The sequence below is a fragment of the Podarcis melisellensis genome, assembly GCF_964234715.1.
Source record: "Podarcis melisellensis genome assembly, chromosome: 5".
In the NCBI taxonomy this organism is placed as follows: Eukaryota; Metazoa; Chordata; class Lepidosauria; order Squamata; family Lacertidae; genus Podarcis; species Podarcis melisellensis.
In genome coordinates, this window is record NC_138537.1 from 90,683,719 (window position 1) to 90,706,312 (window position 22,594).

Consider the following 22,594-nt stretch of genomic DNA (forward strand, 5'->3'; position numbering starts at 1 on the left):
AGCACAGACCCTCAGCCCAAACCCGATTCCAGGGGTTTGGACGAAAGGATGGTAAGCCCCTGAATTCCTTTAACGGAATTCCCGTGCAGCAGCAGCATTGGAGGGGCAGGCACAGCCAATCCATACCCCTCCACCAACCAATTTAAACCAATGCCTAACCGCCAACCTTACAAGTTGTGACGATTTGCTACGCAGTAGGCAAAAACCAAATGGCACACACTAATCAGCCAAATGGAAAAATTCCTACCAGGCCCCCGCACCAAGGCGGACGACCCCATGAGAGGCATAGCAAGGTCAAAGCACAAGCCCAAAAGGGAGGGCGGGTGGGTGATCCGGTTCCCACAGCGAAAGAGAAAGCAGCTTGCTGTGAACCTTGTTTAAATAACCTCTGTTCCCACCCCCAAATTGGCAACATCAAATTTACCCCAGCAACACCAACCACCAATCCAAGCCAGGCCCCATCAATCTATCCTGCCTGGCAACTACGGGGTGCTTTGCCTGGCCCCATCCGCAACACGTGCTCTCCTTTACTGAGAACATGCTTTCTCCCATGTCTATCCAGTACAGTGGTGCCCCGCAAGACGAATACCTCGCAAGACGGAAAACCCGCAAGACGAAAGGGTTTTCCGTTTGCGAGTTGCTTCGCAAGACGAATTTCCCTATGGGCTTGCTTCGCAAGAAGAAAGCCCATAGGGAAATCTCCGGGGACCTCTTTTAAATGCTGGCGGTGGGGAGCAAAGCCTTCCCCCCCCCCTCCGGCCTTCAGAAGAGGTCCAGGAAGGCCGGCGAGGGCCGAAAGGCTTTGTTCCCCACCGCCAGCATTTTAAAAGCGGTCCGGGATAGCAGGGAAGCGCTTCCCGCTATCCCGGACGGCTTTTGAAGGCAGACGGGGGGGAGCAAAAACTTTTGCCCCCCGCCAGCCTTCAGAAGAGGTCCTGGACCTCTTCTGAAGGCTGGCAGGGGGCGAAAGTCTTTGCTCCCCCCTGCCTGCCTTCCCGGGGGCTTTAAAATCGCCCCGGGACAGCGGAGAAGTCCTCTGCTGTCCCGGGGTTTTTTAAAATGCTATGGGTGGGAAGAAAAGCCCTTGTCCCCCCCCCCCAGCCTTCAGAAGAGGTCGGGGGACAGACTGTCCCCGGACCTGGTCTGAAGGCAGTTTCCATAGGAACGCATTGATTGATTTTCAATGCATTCCTATGGGAAACCGTGCTTCGCAAGACGAAAAACTCGCAAGACGAAAAAACTTGCGGAACGAATTAATTTCGTCTTGCGAGGCACCACTGTATGAAGTTCTGACCTGGTTCTGCTTTCTCCTTAGGTCTTTGTTCCAACCACACATTTTCCCCTCGGGTTCTTTGCCCCATTTCCCTTAGCTGATGGTTTTGGCCAGGGCTTACCCAAAATGTTTTGGTACCTGAAGTCGAAATCAGTATGGACCAATGCAACGCGCTCTATGTGGGGCTACCTTTGAAGGTGACCTGGAAACTGCAGCTAATCCAGAATGCGGCAGCTAGACTGGTGACTGGGAGCGGCTGCCGAGACCACATAACATCGGTCTTGAAAGACCTACATTGGCTCCCAGTATGTTTCCGGGCACAATTCAAAGTGTTGGTGCTGACCTTTAATGCCCTAAACGGCCTCGGTCCAGTATACCTGAAGGAGCGTCTCCACCCCCATCGTTCAGCCCGGACACTGAGATCCAGCGCCGAGGGCCTTCTGGCGGTTCCCTCATTGTGAGAAGTGAGGTTACAGGGAACCAGGCAGAGGGCCTTCTCGGTAGTGGCACCCTCCCATCAGATGTCAAGGAAAGAAACACTTTTAGAAGACATCTGAAGGCAGCCCTGTTTAGAGATGTTTTTAATGTTTGGTGTTTTTAATATCCTGTGGAAGCCGCCCAGAGTGGCTGGGGAGGCCAGCCAGATGGGCGGAGTATAAGTATTATTATTATTATTAGTGCCCCACAAAGTGGTGCCTCCCCTACCCCACCCCCAGCCAGGGAATAAGGGGTGAGTGAAGATCTACACCAGGAACAAGGAGGGAATAAGGCCAGCAGGACCTCCTTTTCGCCAAAACCCTCTGTAGATATGGCATTGGTCGGCTGCTAAAGAGAAGGAGGCAGAGGGGCAGCAACAGCAGCAGTGGGCAATGCATTCCTTGGAGGCAGGATCTGCTGCCCCTGTGGATCCTGCTGCCTGAGGCAGTTACCTCACCTTGCCTCATAGGTGAGCTGGTCCAGGTCCCAGCAGTGCTGTTGCCCAGCCAGTTTCTCCTACTTGTGCAGTGTTATGTACTGAGTTGAATAGGATCCAAAATGCAGCAATCTGATTGGTCCTAGAACAATGTAGCAGTATGATTGGTCCACAGGAGCCACCCAATCCAGCTCCAGGTAGAAGTGAATCCACAACCTGATTGGCCTACAGGAGAATCCTGGAATTAGCCAATCACGTGCAGCCCATTGTGTAAATAATGTATATAAAGCAGATATTGTGGGGGAACTTCCATTCCTCCTCACCACTATGAGCTGAATAAAGAGCATGAAATCCACTCTCAACTCCGAGTATATTTCATGCAGTCTAACCGAACAACCGTCTCCTTCAACTCCCAGTTCTCCTCGACAGCCTGTCTGGCATTCCTCTCTTTCCACCTCCCCTGCGAATGAACACCCTGTGAATTTCACATATTGATTTCGACCAGCCAACCCAGTCGTCATTTGTGTAATCCTTGGTAAATCAGGGTGGTGTACTTCAGGCAGAGATAAATTTCCTTATTGGCTGGTGCTGATTCCTTACCAAATTGCTAGGCAACAGCTTTCGGCAGGACCGCTTACAGCACCCATAATCCCCTGCATGTGAATTTTCAAACTTAATTCCACTTCCCTTGGTTCCAAGCCAAAGGTTGTAGCATTTCACTGCAGCCAGAGCAATTAGCAAGGAGTCGTTTCCTCACGCAGCTGAATTACAGCAAGCGAGAAATGAAAAATTACCATATCGACCCCTTGGCAACACAACCAATCTAAGTAGAACGGCCATCAAGACACATCTTTCCTGAGGCTCCTAAGCTTTCTCAAGATCTTGTTTCATTCGATGAAAGGCAATACTGAAACAAGCCGGGCAAAATAATTATTACTCATTGTTTAATATACATGGGGTTCCCCCCTCTTCCCCATAGCGCTGAAAAGCTCAGTACAAACATGGTGGAATGCCCTGAGAAGGGAGGGAGATCTGTCATGATGCTTGCAAATTAAGAAGACAAAACACACAGGGAAGGGACTGAGGGGGAAGGCAGAGAAGGGAGATCAGTTCTTCAAGGCCAGAATAAAGGGGTGAGCTATTTCCCGCGTTGCTTGGGGTTGGACAAGATAATATTATTATTATTATTATTATTATTATTATTATTATTATTATTAACAACAACAACAACAACAACAACTTTTATTTATACCCCGCCCTCCCCAGCCAGAACTGGGCTCAGGGCGGCTAACACCAGTAAAATTACAGTAAAAAAATAATAGGGGGAAAAAACCACCAATTTAAAATGCAGGTTAAAATGCAATTTAAAAGGCAGCCTCATTTTAAAAGTAGCCCATAGATCAAAAACATAAGGGTCAGAGTGAGTCTTGCAGGCCCTGCGGAAAGATGTCAAGTCCCACAGGACCCTGGTCTTTTGTGACAGAGCGTTCCACCAAGTCGGGGCCAGTACTGAAAAGGCCCTGGCCCTAGTTGAGACCTAGCTAACCACCTTGCGACTTGGGATCTCCAAAATGTTGTCATTTGTGAACCTTAAGGTCCTCCACGGGGCCTACCAGGAGAGGCGGTCCCGTAGGTACGTGGGTCCTAGGCTGCATAGGGCTTTAAACGTCAAAACCAGCCTTAAACCTGACCCTGACCCTGTACTCCACCGGGAGCCAATGCAGTTGGTAAAGCACTGAATGAATGTGATCCCTGATGTCCTTCAGGATCCCCCTCTGACCCTACAATGTTATCATTCTATTATTCTAGGTCATTTACGAAAAGGCCACACAAACCTCAGCATTATACCTGCGGAACTAGTAATTTGGCATTGATGTGGTCTATGAGTGTGCTACGTTGCCTGCCAATCCTGATCAGAATCGCCGCCAGCAGTAAAAGGCAGTTAAAATGTACTGAAAAGCGACACATTTACTTTATGTGAACGGGCACACTGATTTGGGCGAAAGAGAGCGATGTCCGTTAATCGAGCTTGTCAAAGAAATCTCACTTTCCTTGATGTGGCCATGCTCCAAGCCGCGTCTCAGGCGTTATGATGGTTTTCCTGACCCATGAATGCCTATGACAAAATTAGGCAGTGTGCGCACAGATGGATGATAACGTGAAAATCTGCGCAAAATGTAAGAAACGGAAATTTCCTGCAGAGTTATTTGCTTAATTGATATGCAGACATAATTGACTGATAAGCTTCCATTCCCACTGACTCGTGCATCTAAGTTTAGTTTCATAGGACTGAAGTGTGCAGAGTAAAAAGCGCTGCCTTTCTTTCGTAAGCCACAACTGCTGCAAGGATTTTACTAGCAAAAATTGGAAAACACAAGAACTAGCAACGGTAGAAGAATGGCAGATGAAGATGATGGAATTTATGGAGCTGGCTGATCTCACCGGGATAATCTGCCACCAGAAAGAAGAGGAATACCAAGAAGATTGGAAGAAATTTAAAGACTATTTGAATAAATATTGTAATATTAAAGATATGTAATCACTTGAAAGAACTAATTAGGCCTAGGATTAAATATATAAATAAGAAAATGTACGATAAGAAAAGTAAGGAAATTGGAATGTGACTGTAATGTGGTTTTAGGAAATAATGATATTGGAAACTGCTACATTTAATTACAAGGAAATTCAGATGGATGAGATTAGAGGAAGTCAAGCAATATGTTTATGAAGATGGGTTTCAATTAACTAATTGAGTTTTGTTTTTTTTTGATGTTATGGAATATGGGGTGCTGGATGTATTTTAAGCTCTTTCTTCTTTCTTTTTCTCCCCCCCCTCTTGTTATTGTATATTTTCTTTTATGTTATGTTTATTTATGAAAATCAATAAATATTATTGGGGGGAGCGCTGCTTTTCTCTTACGTGGAGGTTAGGAGGTCCATGTGATTGGGGACACCCCCCCCCAATTATGCCAGTGCTTGTGTTCGGCTTACTTTTCACATGAAAAGTAAGGGGCTGCCCTTGAGACTGACCCAGAAACTCCAGCGGGTGCAGAATGCTGCAGCGAGACTCCTTACGGGGTCTTCGCTGCGAGATCACATTCACCCGGTGCTACACCAGCTGCACTGGCTCCCGGTGGAGTACAGGATCAGGTTTAAGGTGCTGGTTTTAACCTTTAAAGCCCTATACGGCCTAGGACCCTCGTACCTACGGGACCGCCTCTCCTGGTATGCCCCACAGGACACCCACAGGTATGCCCCACCTGGCCTTTGGCCAGGGCACAGCCTGACTCCCTCCCTCGGCAATCTTCGCGGAGCTCTGGCCCAATGGTGGCCAATGGCTTGAATTTAATTAATTTTATAATGAATGATTTTAGAGTCTTGTTTGTGCTGTACTTTTGTACTGTTTTATTGTTGTTAGCCGCACTGAGCCCAGGTTCGGCTGGGGAGGGCGGGATATAAATAATTTATTATTATTATTATTATTATTATTATTATTATTATTATTATTATGAGACCACATGCAAGATATGTTGGGGGGCCAGCATCCGTCCCCCCCCCTTTGCTCCCTACAAGCAAGCCATGTGTGATGGACAGGAGTCTTCTGAATATTGAATGGAAGATGTCCCAAAATTAAACCAACAACCATCTACATACAAATTCCATAGAGTTTTGCTGTAGCTGTGTTCCTTCCTATGGCTTTGTTGTTATTTATTTTTTGTTCCTTTTCCATAAGTTTTTTTTAATGGCAGTATTGGAGTAATACAATTCAAGTAACTTATGAACAAATATATATATAAAGGGGCAGCCAAAAGAGGAAAGGAGAACATGGGTTAAATGTGTTTTGGACCTTATAAACGGTTGATAAAAATATTCTAGATGGCTGACAACACTACGTACTTCTCAAGAAAAGCCAATTGAGGTTCTATTCCTCTTTGTGCTCAAACGAGAACAGTTAACAGGAATAATCAATTCACTGTTATATGGAAGACCATTACTTCTTCCAGTGTCAAAGCACCAAGACAGGCTTCCTCAAACTCGGCCCTCCAGATGTTTTGAGAATACAATTCCCATCATCCCTGACCACTGGTCCTGCTAGCTAGGGATCATGGGAGTTGTAGGCCAAAAACATCTGGAGGGCCGAGGTTGAGGAAGCCTGCATCAAGTGCTTGGCTGCCCAACTGCACTCAGGACCTGTACAGTACTTCATGGTCTGATGGTGCATTCAAAATAGTTGGAATCAGTGTTATTTTTGTAGAAAAAGAGGTGGTGGAACTCACCATGAACACCTCCCTTATTCTCTTGGAACGGCAATGATGCCCACCTGAGAGGTGCTGGAATTGAGTTCCGTCTGAAAAAAAAGCCCTGGTTGGAATGCAATTTAACAAAAGATGCCGAACTTCTTAAATGTAGTGCACATTCCAGGACTAAGACCAAGACTTCACCAGATAATGGGCCTACAATGAGGTAAAGGTAAAGGGACCCCTGACCATTAGGTCCAGTCGTGGCCGACTCTGGGGTTGCGGCGCTCATCTCGCTTTATTGGCCGAGGGAGCCAGTGTACAGCTTCCGGGTCATGTGGCCAGCATGACTAAGCCACTTCTGGCGAACCAGAGCAGCACACGGAAACGCCATTTACCTTCCCGCCAGAGCGGTATCTATTTATCTACTTGCACTTTGACGTGCTTTCGAACTGCTAGGTTGGCAGGAGCAGGGACGAAGCAACAGGAGCTCACCCCGTCGCGGGGATTCAAACCACCAACCTTCTGATCGGCAAGTCTTAGGCTCTGTGGTTTAACCCACAGCGCCACCCGTGTCCCTCCTACAATGAGGTAGCTAGTCTTAAAGATAAATTATAACCAATATTCCACGAGCTTTCTGCAAGTTTCATTGTTATATCGTCTCCTCTGTCTTCCCTGGAAGAGCCCCAAATAGCCATAATACGGCTTTAAGACCAATGCACAGGTTGCGCAATTGAACTTGTCACAAAAATATTGCAAGAAATCAGATCTGGAACAAAACAGGAAATTGTTCAAGAAACATGGGAATGCAAACGGCTAACGGGTGCTCCATTAAAAATGATGGCAACAAAGGATGGCGATTGCATGGGGAAATCCCACTGTGATGGAGAATTTGCCTTCTGTAAGTCGTCGACAGAGCCTGAGCCTCACAGGGAATATAGGGATTTGAGTTTTGTAGGAAGTTGGAAAGTGGTCCACTTCAACCATAGGACAATATGTAAGAAATCAAATTTCCGTTATGATGAAACAGCAAACATTAATGTTTAGTTATGGATACGTTTGCCAAAGACAACTGTCATATTTTTTAACTCTGCAAGACTCAAGTGTCTGTCTGTTTTCAAAATATAGGAGTGTAAAGTTTACCAGCGGCACAATTTTTATTAAATACATATATTTAAAGGATCAGTAGATCATATATTGAAGACAGAAGTGCCTGGCGTGCTCTGGTCCATGGGGTCACGAAGAGTCGGACACGACTAAACAACAACAACAAGATCATATATTAAATATATTAAATTGTTTGGGGGAAGGCAATAGATGTTTAGGCCACAATTAATGAATTTTTATAAAAAATGTTATCAGTGATATCTCTTCTACTCCACCCTCTCATTATTTACAGAAGTGGCACTTGAAAGTAGAATTCTTTTATTTTTTTCCAGTTCCACTAATAAAATACAACAAATTAGTCAATTTTTAACCACAGCAAAACTTGCTTGATTTTCACAGCTATTGCGGCTACTGAAAAGTACCAAGCAATTCATTTATCCCAATGTTTGTTGAGGCAAATTAACAATAATTTAAGTCGTATGTACATATAGTATTTCAGTAATGTGGCAATGGAAGATTGAGTGCTGACCACCAGATGCGGAGGGGAGCAGCTCAGAGCCAAGTATCAAACATCTAAATTGATGAAAAGCTTGCGTGTTGAACATTGGCTGAAGTAACAGAATAGCACTGATACCTGCTCAGTATTCAGTGTCCAAATAATAATAATAATAATAATAATTTATTATTTGTACCCCGCCCATCTGGCTGGGTTTCCCCAGCCACTCTGGGCGGCTTCCACAAAAACCAGAAATACACTAAAATATCACAGATTAAAAACTTCCCTGAACAGGGCTGCCTTAAGATGTCTTCTGAAAGTAAGGTAGTTATTTATCACTTTGACATCTGATTGGAGGGCGTTCCACAAGGCGGGTGCCACTACCGAGAAGGCCCTCTGCCTGGTTCCCTGTAGCTTTGCTTCTCGTAATGAGGGAACCGCCAGAAGGCCCTCGGCGCTGGACCTCAGCGTCCGGGCAGAACGATGGGGGTGGAGACGCTCCTTCAGGTATACTGGGCCGAGGCCGTTTAGGGCTTTAAAGGTCAACACCAGCAAAGGTCACCTTCAAAGGTAGCCCCACGTAGAGCGCATTGCAGTAGTCCAAGCGGGAGATAACTAGAGCATGCACCACTCTGGCGAGACAGTCCGCGGGCAGGTAGGGTCTCAGCCTGCGTACCAGGTGGAGTTGGTAGACAGCTGCCCTGGATACAGAATTGACCTGCGCCTCCATGGACAGCTGTGAGTCCAAAATGACTCCCAGGCTGCGCACCTGGTCCTTCAGGGGCACAGTTACCCCATTCAGGACCAGGGAGTCCACACCAGCCCGCCCCCTGTCCCCCAAAAACAGTACTTCTGTCTTGTCAGGATTCAACCTCAATCCATTAGCCGCCATCCATCCTCCATCCTCCAACCGCCTCCAGGCACTCACACAGGACCTTCACCGCCTTCACTGGTTCTGATTTGAAAGAGAGGTAGAGCTGGGTATCATCTGCATATTGATGGACACCCAGTCCAAACCCCCTGATGATCTCTCCCAGCGGCTTCATATAGATGTTAAAAAGCATGGGGGAGAGGACGGAACCCTGATATGTTCCCAGAATAGTTCCCCCCCTTTCTCTTCCACCAAAGGAAATAATACATTCAGTCGATATTTTATTGTTGAGATGCGAACTATATTCAGGCATTTGCCTGAATAGAAACCGTGAACAGAGACAACATCTCTAGGCACCTGTACTTTTAGATCCAAGGACAGAAGAGGTTTTTTTTAAGTGTGTTCCCTTGAATGCACTGAGAAATGTTCCCTCTGGTTAGGAACGCTGAGAAATGAGAGTTTCTTGCACACAGGTTTCCAAGTGCATTCACCTTCCTGACATTAGAATGCTATAAAGGTATTTTTGTACCTTAATTGTGTGCTCAGCCGCCTGGTGAAATGGCCAGGAAGTTCTCCCAAATTTTTGCTCTATAGGAGGAGAGTCTTCATTGCTTGACGGCATTTCAAACACAACAGAGCCAGCAAGCCAGTTTTAATCCACAATATGAAATAAGGTTTTTTTTAACAAGTGATGCTGAGGAAGATTTTAGTCTGGAATGTCGCAATTATAGAAGATGTGACATTGACAAAAATGCATTCAAAAATCAAATGGACTTTCTAACGAGCCTAGGTCTTGCATTTGAATTATTGGTGCAATGAATGGAAAAGCCAATGTAAGCATCACTTGTGAAAATATAGCCTTGAAGCGCAGTTGCTCTTGGCTATAACTAAACATTAAAAGCTTCCCCAAAGAGGGTTGCCTTCAGATGTCTTCTAAAAGTCTGGTAGTGGCTTTTCTCTTTGACATTTGGTGGGAGGGCGTTCCACAGGGTGGGCGCCACTACCAAGAAGGCCCTCTGCCTGGTTCCCTGTAACTTGGCTTCTCGCAGTGAGGGAACTGCCAGAAGGCCCTCAGCGCTGGACCTCAGTGTCCAGGCTGAACGATGGGGGTGGAGATCCTCCTTCAGGTATACTGGACCGAGGCCGTTTAGGGCTTTAAAGGTCAGCACCAACACTTTGAATTGTGCTCGGAAACGTACTGAGAGCCAGTGTAGGTCTTTCAAGACCAGTGTTCTGTGGTCTTGGCGGCCGCTCCCAGTCACCAGTCTAGCTGCCACATTGTGGATTAGTTGTAGTTTCCGGGTCACCTTCAAAGGTAGCCCCACATAGATCGCATTGCAGTAGTCCAAGCGAGAGATAACTAGAGCATGCACCACTCTGACGAGACAGTCCGCAGGCAGGTAGGGTCTCAGCCTGCGTACCACATGGAGCTGATAAACAGCTGCCCTGGACACAGAATTGACCTGTGGCCTTCATGGACAGCTGTGAGTCCAGAATGACTCCCAAGCGGCGCACCTGGTCCTTCGGGGGCACAGTTACCCCATTCAGGACCAGGGAGTCCTCCACACCTGCCCGCCTCCTGTCCCCCAGAAACAGTACTTCTGTCTTGTCAGGATTCAACGTCAATCTGTTAACCGCCATCCATCTTTCAACCGCCTCCAGACACTCACACAGGACCTTCACCGCCTTCACTGGTCCACTGAACAGACATAAATCCATCCAATATTGTCCCCTCCACACATCACTGGAGAAATGCAGATGGTGGAAGACAGCAGTCTTTGAATCCAGCATATTCTCAGTTTTGGAATATGCTTGGAAGATCTGTTAACATAAACTGAGAATGCATGCTAGAGGAAACATTGGCAAAAGAGGATAAGCTGTCTTTCTTGCCTGCAACTAATCATCTGATTGTGGATCTCTTTGTAAGTTTGTGTTGAACTCCCAGTTGGGTCTGAACAATACTACTGGAAATGTGTTAAATCACACATCTAACAGACTTAATACAGAATAGAAAAACATAAGCATTTCTGGTATAACCCTCTAGTTTTACTGATTTAAAATATCAAAACAATGCTTGCCCTCCTTTTTTTGTCTTCAAACACAATGACATGATCCTTTTCTATGTGGGCTTTTTCACTACTCCCCAGAACGTGTGAACAGGTGTGAATTCAATAGTTGTGATAATAGCAGCTCTTGGGGGGTGTATTTGCTTTGGGAAACTCATACATGGGGAACAGGTTACATGCCATGACCCCTGTGCAAATCAGACAATCTGTGACTGCTTTTCAGAAAAGTATATCAGAAGATCCAGGCCATAGCTGTCAACCGTCCCTTATTTGGCAGGAAAGTCCCTTATCCCAGCGCCGTGTCCCACTGCTGTCCCGGATTGATGATGTCCCTTAAATTTCCCGGGTTTCAAAGGAAGCAGCTCCTCTCCCTCCCTCCCTGCTAGCCAGGGAGGAGGGAGGCTCCAACTGTGTTGCTTGGCTGCGTTGCTCACCCAATAAGGAGTCTAAGAACGACTGGGGGGTGGAGCTTGCATGCCTTGTGCCAATCAAATCGGCCACGTTGCCTGGGGACTCGCCTTTGCTCAGCGCTTCCCAGCGGAGAGGTGACGGTGGTTTTCCTTGCTGCATCCCCTTTGCTGGGTTGCTGCGCTGTGGGAACCACCGCTTGAGGCTTCGTTTGCTGCTGGTTGACTAAAATCCCTTATTTTGGCTGCTGATCCCTTATTTTCGAGACTGCTGGTCCCTTATTTTCAAATCTGTGACAGCTATGATCCAGGCACAGATGTTAGATGCATTTGGCCCTCACTGGAAGACTTCAAAGGTTTAAGTAAGAAAGAATGAGGTGCGAAAGGAGGCAATTTGCTACAGGTTGTCCTTGCAAGCCTGAAATGTTTGTTTTTGTGATTTTAGAAGTCAATGCACTAGTTGTTCATTGACAGTGCAATTATAGGAGTCGCCGTTTGCCTAAAGCAGAAATATAAAATTATTCCTAACTGAGCATCAAAACTGTAGACCCAAGGGACTATGAAATGAGGTTCAGCAATAATGAAAGAGGAATATAGTCTGGCAAAGGTTGTTGTATTGGAGATTTGGAAGAATGGCAAGAATGGTATTATGGGGAATCTGTAAAGATGGGAGATTGTGAAAGGCAGTTCCAGCTCTCATTCGTAGAAAGATCCAGCCTTCCGTTTTGTTATTTGGGCATGCACATATTTGCAAGCAAGATAGGGCCAAGTTTAGAAACCATCTGAGCTAGTGGCAACCCCCATATTTTGTGATGATGATGATGACGATGATGATGATGATGATAATAATAATAATAATAATAATAATAATAATAATAATAATAATAATAATAATAATAATAATTTATTATTTGTACCCCGCCCATCTGGCTGGGTTTCCCCAGCCACTCTGGGCGGCTTCCAACAAAGCTGAAAGATACACTAAAATGAAAGATACACTAAATTATGATTTCTGTATGCCAATTCTGCTTCACATGAAGCTCTTCCTTTTGAGTCCTTAACCTATCACAAATCAACTTAATCGGAAGGACCTAAATTCTAATACTAAGAGGTTGAAAAGCTTTTTTCTGTCCAACTGCAGCCAACCACTCAGTTCATAATTTCTGGTAAACATTCTACTCACTCATGTTCAGTTTGATTGTGCTGTGGTGATAGTTTCTGAGTGGTTAGACAGCACTGACATCCTGCACCAGATCAGATCTGACAGTTCAAAGGCAGCTCACTGTTCCAAGGCACCATCATTTATCACAACTTTGGTGGGGCAGACCAGACAGGACCTCACAAGTTCAACCGGGGAGAATGGGAATTTTTGCCCTCCGGAATCAGGACCACTCTTCCTAGCTTGAAAAATAATAATGGCGAGGACAGTTTGTCTCGACAACATCCTGAATCATGGGACAAAGCGATGTAGAGGCTTTTGGAAAACTGTGACACAACCGCTTCCCCCGATTCATGACGGGAAAGATCAACAGTTGGAAGAATGAAGGACACAACACCATTTATGTTGGGACAACATCATGGGGGGGGGGGGTGAATTACCACACTCAGGAAAGAACCATCAATCCAGTCGGAGTACCTCACTTTATAAAGTACTTAATATATTAACATGAATTGAAACCATAAGATGGTAGCCGTGGTAATAAGGGATTATTATCTTGAAGGGAATGTAATTGAAATTATTAAGCTCTTGGAACGCAGAAAATAAAAAAAAACAAAGAGGAAGTCATCAAATCTAGCACATGAGGAGGCCACTTTAACTAAATTGTAGAATTTGGTATATAAACAATTGGTTTTAATGGTTGTATTAACTGGATAAAATTGGCATTGCTATAACAAGGCTGTTATTGGAATGATATTGGAAAAGCAATAAAAATATTTATTCTTAAAGAGAGAGAATTTTTGCCCTACACAAATCATGGCACCACACCTTGTGTAAGTAACCCATTCATTCCCAGATTTAGGGTTGACATAATGGCCAGACGAGGCTCTTTGGGTTTGGTTGGCTATGTCATCTATACAATGCAACAGAAAGAACTCACATCAGCTGTCACAACCGTCTTTGGCATTAGCGAGACAACGGCTGACTGTGTGAGAGAGGTTCTGCCACCGATACGCAGCCAAAGTAGTCAGAGTACCAGCAATTTAGCCACATTATTATTTAGAGTTCTATGGTGGTGGAAGTGGCAAGGTCAGGTTGAGAACACTACTGAAAGCCCATAGGCACATTAGTACATTTAGGCAGACTTATTAGGGTGCCATTCACTTTCTGTAGACAGGGGCTATGGCAACCAAAAGCAATGCTCATCGCCAGAACACTAAAAAAGTATAAGGCAGACACTGCTGAATCTACAGGCCAGATTTGCCTCTTCAAGAAGTAGGGACAGGTTATACCAAACTTACGGATGAGCAGAGATAGCTAAGCGCAAGGTTTGGTTCCTAGGCTGAGTTGTGCATTGCATAAATGTGTTCAGAGGTTGTTATGCCACCCATATTTGGGTCCTGTTCCAGTGATGACACACAGACACGCAAAAATGAAGGCACTTTATGAACAAAATCCATTGGGTCATTAGAGGGGTTCCACACTAGGAGAACTTAAAAATGGAAAACATAGTGCTGGTGGTCAACAAGGCAAATCTTAAAAAAATATTAAATCTTAAAAAAAATGTAGTATAAACACCAACAATTGGGAAACACCGGCCTGCGAGCGCTCCAACTGGAGAACAGCCTTTACCAAAGGTGCCATGGGCTTTGAAGACACTCAAACTCAGGACGCAAGGGAGAAACGTGCTAAGAGGAAGGCACACTTGGCAAATCCACACCATGATCAACTCCTGCCCGGAAACCTATGTCCCCACTGTGGAAGGACGTGTGGATCCAGAATTGGTCTCCACAGTCACTTACGGACTCATTGTTAAAACCGTGTTTATGGAAGACAATCTTACTCAGCTCTGAGGCATCATCAAAGAAGAAGACACTAGGAGAACCTTTTTGCCCTTTGAGACGTAAATGTTTGCTTGTAGAGCTCCTGGCTCCCATGGCTACTTCATTCCAGTTATGGTGAGCTGAGCTTGGTATTGTTAACAGTTTTCTATCAGGCCAATGAATAAAACCACAGATGAAGACTACATCAAAAAGAGTGCCGTGAGATGAACAGTGGCGCCGATGGCTTTTTGTCTTTGAAGACTTTAATGTGTTTTTTTATGGGTTCTCCTGAATGACATGTGGAGCATGCTGTTAGTCTAACATGATGTTGGAAATAATATTCACTTTATGAACTATGGGCCACTCTCATTCCCAACCCCACACCCCCCGCTCATTCAAATTGGGCTATAAAGCATGATTTAATTCTCTAGAAATCATTTAGCGTAGTGACAACACAGGAGAGAGGGGGGGGAAGAAGATTAAAAGGCACAAGCAGTCATTTTCTTTCACTTTTTTCCTAATACTTTATATTATTCTGTGTTATGCAGTTTAATGAAATCACTGAAAACAGCTAGAAAATATTATACCAATTTCTGTACACTTTACACCTCTATTCTACACCTTCCCACGATACACATTTTAGCTTCAGGAGAAATGTACAGCATAGAAATTTTTAAAAAATACATTCCGTGTCCACACGCACTCAGTTCCAATAAGTACATTCTGTAAATCAAATTTAATCTATATTACTAATCAATTTGTTTTTATTGCTGGGACATAGTTGGATGCTGCCATTCTTAGGTATAGCAATGTCTGAGGCAGGAAGAGTACCAACACTGACAAGGCATTAAGTAGTTAAAAATAAAAATATTTTGGCTTTTGTGAATTATTCTTACCACTTTATTTGGCTGAGATCTTATTGTGTGCATGGAGGTTGCAATGGCTCCTCTTGCTCTGTGCTAGGAATAGGACTGTGGATGCTTCCAGGATGTCACTATTTGGGGGGGCGAGGTTCAATCATATACCTGCGAATTCGGGTTGTGCAATTAAAGTTGATTTGGCGATCTTGCGCAATAAACTCCCCTCCCCTCAGATTGGGCTTTTTTTGCAGTAAGGAAAGTGATGGGGAAATTCAGTGTGGAATAACCAACGGCCTGATGCAATCTTGTACAACTTCCCCACAAACAAATTAGAATGAATGCTCCGTGAAATCACCAACGTCTAACCTCCCTGCGAATTTGTGCAAACAAATCAATAAAAAGGTCGTCTGGTAGAGACCTATCAGTGACATTTGTCTTCCATGAAATACACCCTCTCTTGGATACAGAGAAAGTAGAAGCTGCCTTCTCCATGTTGGTTGGAGGAATAATGAGGGCAACAGCCATTCTCATCTTGACCCTACCAATTTTTCTGAAAATTTTACACAGAAAACATCCCGTCTTTGCGTCAATGGGCAGAGACCTACTTTTTGCCCTTGAGCATTTCTGGTTCTAGAAAGAATCACTTCCTCCTTTGAGTTCTTCCCTTATTGCATCTTTGAAACGGTACCCTCAAACATTTTACCTAATTTCTATCGAGGTGGTTTAAAAACAAAACAAAACGAGGAAATACGTTAAATGGGGTTTCCCTTTAAAAAGCAGACTCTTCTGACCCACCCAAACTCAGTGCAACCAGAAATGTACTTATCATTTCTGATATATCACATTTTAAAGTTTTAAACATTCTGATTTCCCTCGAGATATACGTCATGCAAAGTTGCTTTTTATTAAAGTAAGTTATAGAAGAAGCTGTAACCTTGGTTGTTGTTGCTGTTTTTTTGTGACGGGCGCTACAGACACATGCCAAATCTGTGTTGCATTGCCGATTGCATTGTACTGTACAGTTCACAAATCTGACATCTTTAAAAAGCAGCGGTTACTTTTAATGGCAGGCTGTCTATATTTATGCCACTAGCAGTTGCTTGAAGGAGCATTTTTGTTTCCCCTGCTGCTTTCAGCCAAACTTGCCACTTAGAGTTATCTGTCTTTTTGCATATTGCTTTTCTGAAGCATAGATTTTGGTGCACATAGTAGCATACAGGTGTGTTGCCATAGAAATAGAAGCCTCCATTTTGCCTCTGTGAAACGAGTCGGCAAAAGCTAGAGCTTGAATAAAGGAAGCAAAGAATAATAAACAAAGCTATACATGGTGACAAAAAAGTAATAATATAAAATTAAACCAGAAGGATTTCTACTGCATATACAGATGTCTGGCACAGAACTGCAGGTTATATATACATCAGCGCAGATGATATTTCAACTATTTACATATATTACACTGGGCTCAGGGTTCAAAATACTTCAAGTCTTTTTGCTGGCTTAAGAAGGAAATGAGGATAAAAGAACAAGTCATAGTTATCAGATGCACCGAGATTCTTTCAGACAGTTGACAGAATGAGGTACATCGAAAAAGTGCAAGATCAGAGAGCCTACTTGGCAGTGCTGTGTGTTTGTATGCATGCAAAAATTTCCTCTTCATGCATTATAGCAAGCAGGGTTTTTTTCCACATTTTTCTTTCAGTATTATTAATCAATATGTCATGGTAAAACAAATGCATACCTGTCCATGAAATACTGAAAAATGCATTCAAGTAAAATTTCTGCACTTAGCTGTATCATGAAGTATTACTATACTTTTGTTAATATTTCGGGGGGGCGGGGCGGGGGGGGAGCGGATATTCTATTTACGACACACACCGGACAAGCTATATTGTTATGCGTTTAAAGTTCCTGTGCTTATGTAGGTAACCTGGGCAAGACAGAGAGAGGGCAGGAGGGGAGAGGGTGGTCCGTCCTGAACTCCTAGGCTGTCGGGCAAACGTACGCGCCTTTAGAGCAGTCCGCCGTAACCTCCTGCATTTAGCACCGTCACTCTAAAAGCATGTCAGGGGAAAAGAAGGGAGCCTTTGTTTGTACATCTGTACAAAGCAAATGAAGAGGGGTGGGATGAAATGATGGAACAGGGGGAAAAAATAAAACAAAACAAAAGGCAACCTGCAAATAAACAATGGCAAAACTCCCACAAAACACAGGCAGAAAAGATCTTGGGGAGGAACGAAATAAACGCGGGGCAGGTTTTATTATTATTATTATTCTTCGCGCAGCTGCAGGCAGTAACGGTGGAAGCGTAGCTGGAAAAACATTCGCTCTAGAATAGAATGCGTCATCCCAGGCAGTGTGTAGTCTTCGGCGACACCCACATGCTTGAATCCCAAAGACTCGTACAACTTGTGCGCCGCCACCTTCACCGCCGTGGTTCCCAGTACAATCGACGAGTAGTTATTGACCATGGCAAACTCAACCACCTTCCGACCCAGGGCTTTGGCGATCCCTTTTCCGCGGTATTTGGAGTCGACCGACATGCGGCGCAGCTCCACCGTGTTGTCTTCCTCGTTGCCCCTCGCGGCTACGATGCCCACCACGTTGCCGTTCAGCACGGCCACCCAGAAGCAGGAACCTGCAGGTACAAAGCAACATGTGAATCTGGGAAACAAAACACAAAAGGCTTCTTCAAATACACATCTCTGGGGTTTATCGGACCTTTTCCCTATTTCTTTCCGAGCTCAGAGCAACAGTCAATACGAAACAGTTTGCCCTCGAGAGCAAAAACCAAGCAGAGGCGGCACATTTCTAGAAGGTTCCCTCTAACATTTCTTGCGTTCCTGCAAGCTTCATCAGTGGTTCTTGATGCCTAGTGTAAAAAAAAACCTGAGACCCTGAAGAACCAGAAAATTGTCTGTGTAACTCTCGTCACCTGAGAATCTTATGAATGCCTCTACAGTGGTACCTTGGTTCACAAACGTCTTGGTACTCAAACGCATTGGTTCCCAAACGCTGAAAACCCAGTAAGTGTTCCAGTTGTCGAACATTTTTTGGAAGCCGAACGTCTGGCTGTTAGCTACTGTTTCCAGGGCGCCTGCACCAATCGGAAGCTGCGCCTTGGTTTTCGAATATTTCGGAAGTCAAGTGAACTTCCAGAACAGATTAAGTTTGGCGCTTTTGTTTTTGCTACTTTGCATTTTTGAGGCTTTTGGAACCCAGTTCAGCTACTGATTGTATGACTGCGGAAATGGATAAAAGCCCCCCATCCAAATAACAACTATCATCAGTGCAGGTAATAAAATTTTTTTTAATTCTGATCATCTACAATACTGTCTTATTTATTTTATAATACAGTACATTGATTATTGCTTTCATTTTATGGCTCAATGGTCTCGTTAGACAGTAAAATTCATGTTAAATTGCTGTTTTAGGGGTTGTTTTTAAAAGTCTGGAACGGATTAATCCGTTTTGCATTACTTGCTATGAGAAAGCGCGCCTTGGTTTTGGAATGGACTTCCAGAACGGATTAAGTTTGAGAACCAAGGTATCACTGTATATTGCAGTTTTTTTCTCACTACGGTATAGTAGAGCCTCAATCTTTTTCTAGCAAGACCTGATGAATGTCTTACTCACATAACGCAGTGAGGGCTTGGGGCTGCAATGATGGACCCGGCAGGCCAGGAAAATGTATTTTCCTGTCCAGTGGAGTTTGCAATGCTCCAATTTTTCTCATCTTCAGCTAAGAGCGTAAGATGACAGCCCTCCTCCGCAATACACCCTCATCGTCTGTTTCTATTTAGCTGTTATGAACGAAAGAACTGCCTTCCATTAATTTGCTCCTGTTCCTCATTTGTAATGAGACAACAAATTTGGTTTTGTTTTTTTTTAATTTAACTTGCCAAACTGGCATCAAAAGTGAGCCGTCCTTTTGGGCAGACCGGCCGGTGCCCTTGTTTGTTTTTCCTCATCCAATCGCTCGCTTAACGTAGGATGAAACCAGTCACTTGGTCATCACCAGTTGCCTTTCCTGTCCTGCAAACTGGTGAGGAATATCTCACCATACTTCTGCAATAATCAGAAATCTAGAAGAGCAAAGAAAGATCAGCACACCTTAGCAGGATGATACAGATGGCACCAAGCGGTAAAATACGAACTTCCACATACACCATGGCAAAAACCACAAGGTATGTTTTCCTTCTGTTATCATGGTACATACAGCACAGTTTGAATTTCTTTTTAAGCTTTGAGGTTTGTTTGCCTTTTCCTAGAAGTTGCTTTGGAACTCAGCTAATGAATGATGCAATTTCTTATATTTCTTAAGCGCTTCTGGGTCTGCTGCAGAAACTAATATACTGATGTTCACTCAGAAGTAAGCCTCATTAATCAACAAGGCTTGCTCCCAGGTAAGTGGGGATAGCATTGCAACCTAAATGATATTTTGAGAGCTCTGACTGAACATGACCCTCTGATATTGCTCCACAATTTGATTTGATTTTTGTCTTAGAATAGATTTGAAAGGCAGGAAGAAAAGTTGTCATCCGTTTCTCGCTATCTTGTGCCGTAGTAATCCAGCGCTTCTCACCGTCATAGCCCAAGATTTGAGGCTAGGCTTTGAAATAATATTCACAGGGACGAGAAACGCATGTACATTTAAATATTATTTCTGCTAAATCAGAAGGCAAACATTACGGGTAATAATATTCACAAACAAACGAATGCATTCTTAAAGAGTGAAACACCCCTGTGAAGTTTAACTTTGCTTCTTCTCTCTCCTTGCAAGCTATTTGATGGACTTTATTATAGAGGTTCCAAATCTATAAGGCCCTGGACCTTATAAAACTCTCCGAGGTCACTGATACATTATACATTGTCCCCCACATCTCACCACACAATTCAGCCAGTCCATGCCCTTAACGGAGCAAAGAGCATAGCTTGCAAATGGTTCTCTCTCAGTGTTAAGTTGTGGGTGAACATATCAGACGACAGCGATTCTTCAAACAGCTCTTCACAGGCCAGAACAGAACTGAACTGAAGGGTTCAGTCAGCCTGCTTATATAGAGCTCCACTACAACGTAACTGTAACAATTTTCTGTAACTATCCAATCACTGAACGTCACTTTCGATCCCTTATTTGCATAACTATCTACAGTATCCCCCTGCTGGCCCAGGGTGAGAACTTCAGTACATAACACTCAGGATCGGTTCCCACATGGTAACGATAAAAAAGGACGGAAGCTAAAATAAAAATAAACTTTGTGTGTTCGTAGTTCATTGGGATTGCTTGAGCAGGAAAAACAGCGACGGGGTCAGGATCCGGCATCCTGAGGCTGCTGCTGGGCCACAAAACCTTAACCCCCCCCCCAAATAATGTGCAAAAACTATAAAGCGGGAAGTGTTTTATGAGAGACAATGTACGGTATTGGATCATTACAGTTGAGGACAAGCTGTGATAGGAATTTTATGGTCTTAGATATATGGTAATGTTCATAAGCGTACCAACCAAGCGCATACATAGATCAGCACAGGAAGACCGACCTGGAACCATTTTGATTCCTAAACTGAGCAAATGTTTTCTCTGCAAGGTCAAAGTGGGAAACCTCCCATTGTCTCCTTCCTCACAAATCCTGTCTTAAGGACACATTTAAGATATGAATAGGGTGTGATCCTGTGACATGGCCCAGGAACTAAGTATTTATCATTACAAAAGACTGGCAATCCAATCAAGTAACCTGCCAGACAGGAGATAAACAACGACAGGAGAAAAACAACATTCAAATTTCTGTTTTAGACCACCTTTTCTGTGATGTAGGTGTGATGTATCTGAGGGGTCGTCTTAGGTTACACCCCTTCTGTGATGTATGTATGATGTTTCTGGGGGCGGTCTTGATCTACTGGGTGGCAATTTCAAAAGTCTTTATAAGGCCTTGTGCGCCATTTTTCTGGATCCTCCTCCTCTCCTGCGGGTGAGGGGAGCACCCTGTTGCAACAGATCAATAAAGATCAAGCTTACTAGCTGCTTTGCTTCTCAATATTCTCTGGTTGGCCTCTGTTATCTTCTCCTACCAACAGGGAACCTATGTAAGGACTCTATATGGGCTCTTGGATACCCCATAAGGGAAAAGGGCAATTTTTATTTACAGCAAAGCAAGGCCTGACTTGCGCATGGAAAGTACAACTCTCAAACACTAGAGCAAAATGTGGCTTTCTGGAGTGCTGTCATAGGCTGACTGAGTTAATTACTTCTATGCTAACTCCGACTGCTTCGTTAGGCATTTGTATATTTGTGGGAGATTTCCTGATGTTTGCCTGTTTTGGTCTTCTGCTTGCTGCAGCCAAATGTATATATCCTGAGCTTTTACAGTTTCTTTGCTTGTTTTTCCAGGACACGGGAAGTCTTAGCAAGCTTTTATCTAAAGATAATACTAGAGCAAGATGCCTATCTTCAATAACTGGATGATCTGGCGCCTTCCTTGCTTGGCGGCTACCTGACTAGGAGGTTTCAAAGGGAATGGAAGTGCAGGAAAATCCAGAAACTAATAGTAATAACTAATGAGACGGATTAAATTGCATACAGCATTCGCTGAGTCTTGGTCCCCTGTTTCTCAGCTTGTCATATGGAATAGCCTGCTTCATATATGCTTGACACTGATGGAGACGTTATAGTTTTCATAGTACATCAAAATTTTATTTGTTTTCCTACAGAGCTGTTGTTTTTATTTTATTTTTTTGCCTGCTCCTCAGAAACTGGCAAAACCAAAGAGATGTTCCATTGGAAGCTGCAATTTCATTTTTGCATGCTGATGATTTTTTAAACAGATGGCGTAATGAAAACACATGTGTGGCTATTTTGGCATTCTGAAATCTTTGTTCTGGTATTTTTAACGATTTGCCCTCAATTTAAAATTTAAAAATATATATATAATATTTTTTCTGACTCTACAATTCCATGATTCCACATATCTGTTTTGCCCTTTTCACGGAGGAAGGATGTAAATAAGCTAGCCGTCTTGCAAATGAACTCCAAGTCTTGCATACTACAGATTTTATAAAAATCACAGAGATCCTATAGGACTTTAGTGTTTGGTTTTTCTATACATTTCCAGAAAAGGTCTGTTAAAAGCACAATCACGAGTTACCTATCAAAGGCAGGTTAAAACCAAAAGCATCCAGGTGTATTAAAAGCTACAGAATGAACTAACTTAAGACAATTTCCCCCCAAAAAGGGGAAGGAGCTGCCTGGGCAATAAACATTTTAAGCAGAGGCCACAGGAAAGCCTGTCTTCACTAAGGCCTAATTTTAATGTGATGCATGGTAATTAAGATGTTACTTTTGAAGCCTTGCATGTATCCAGTATTTCAACTGACCACCTCAGCTGTGAAC

General features: G+C 43.9%; 1 protein-coding gene across 1 annotated transcript in view; it reads right to left on the bottom strand.

Annotated features, from left to right (window-relative positions):
* Nucleotides 1-15,355: 15,355 nt before the first annotated feature.
* NAT8L (N-acetyltransferase 8 like) overlaps nt 15,356-22,594 on the bottom strand; it is a 39,945-nt gene continuing 32,706 nt past the window's right edge. Inside the window, exon 3 of the mRNA XM_081911875.1 lies at nt 15,356-17,848. Within this exon, the coding sequence (XP_081768001.1) occupies nt 17,481-17,848 (368 nt within the window). The 3' untranslated portion in view covers nt 15,356-17,480. The remainder of the gene's footprint in view (nt 17,849-22,594) is intronic.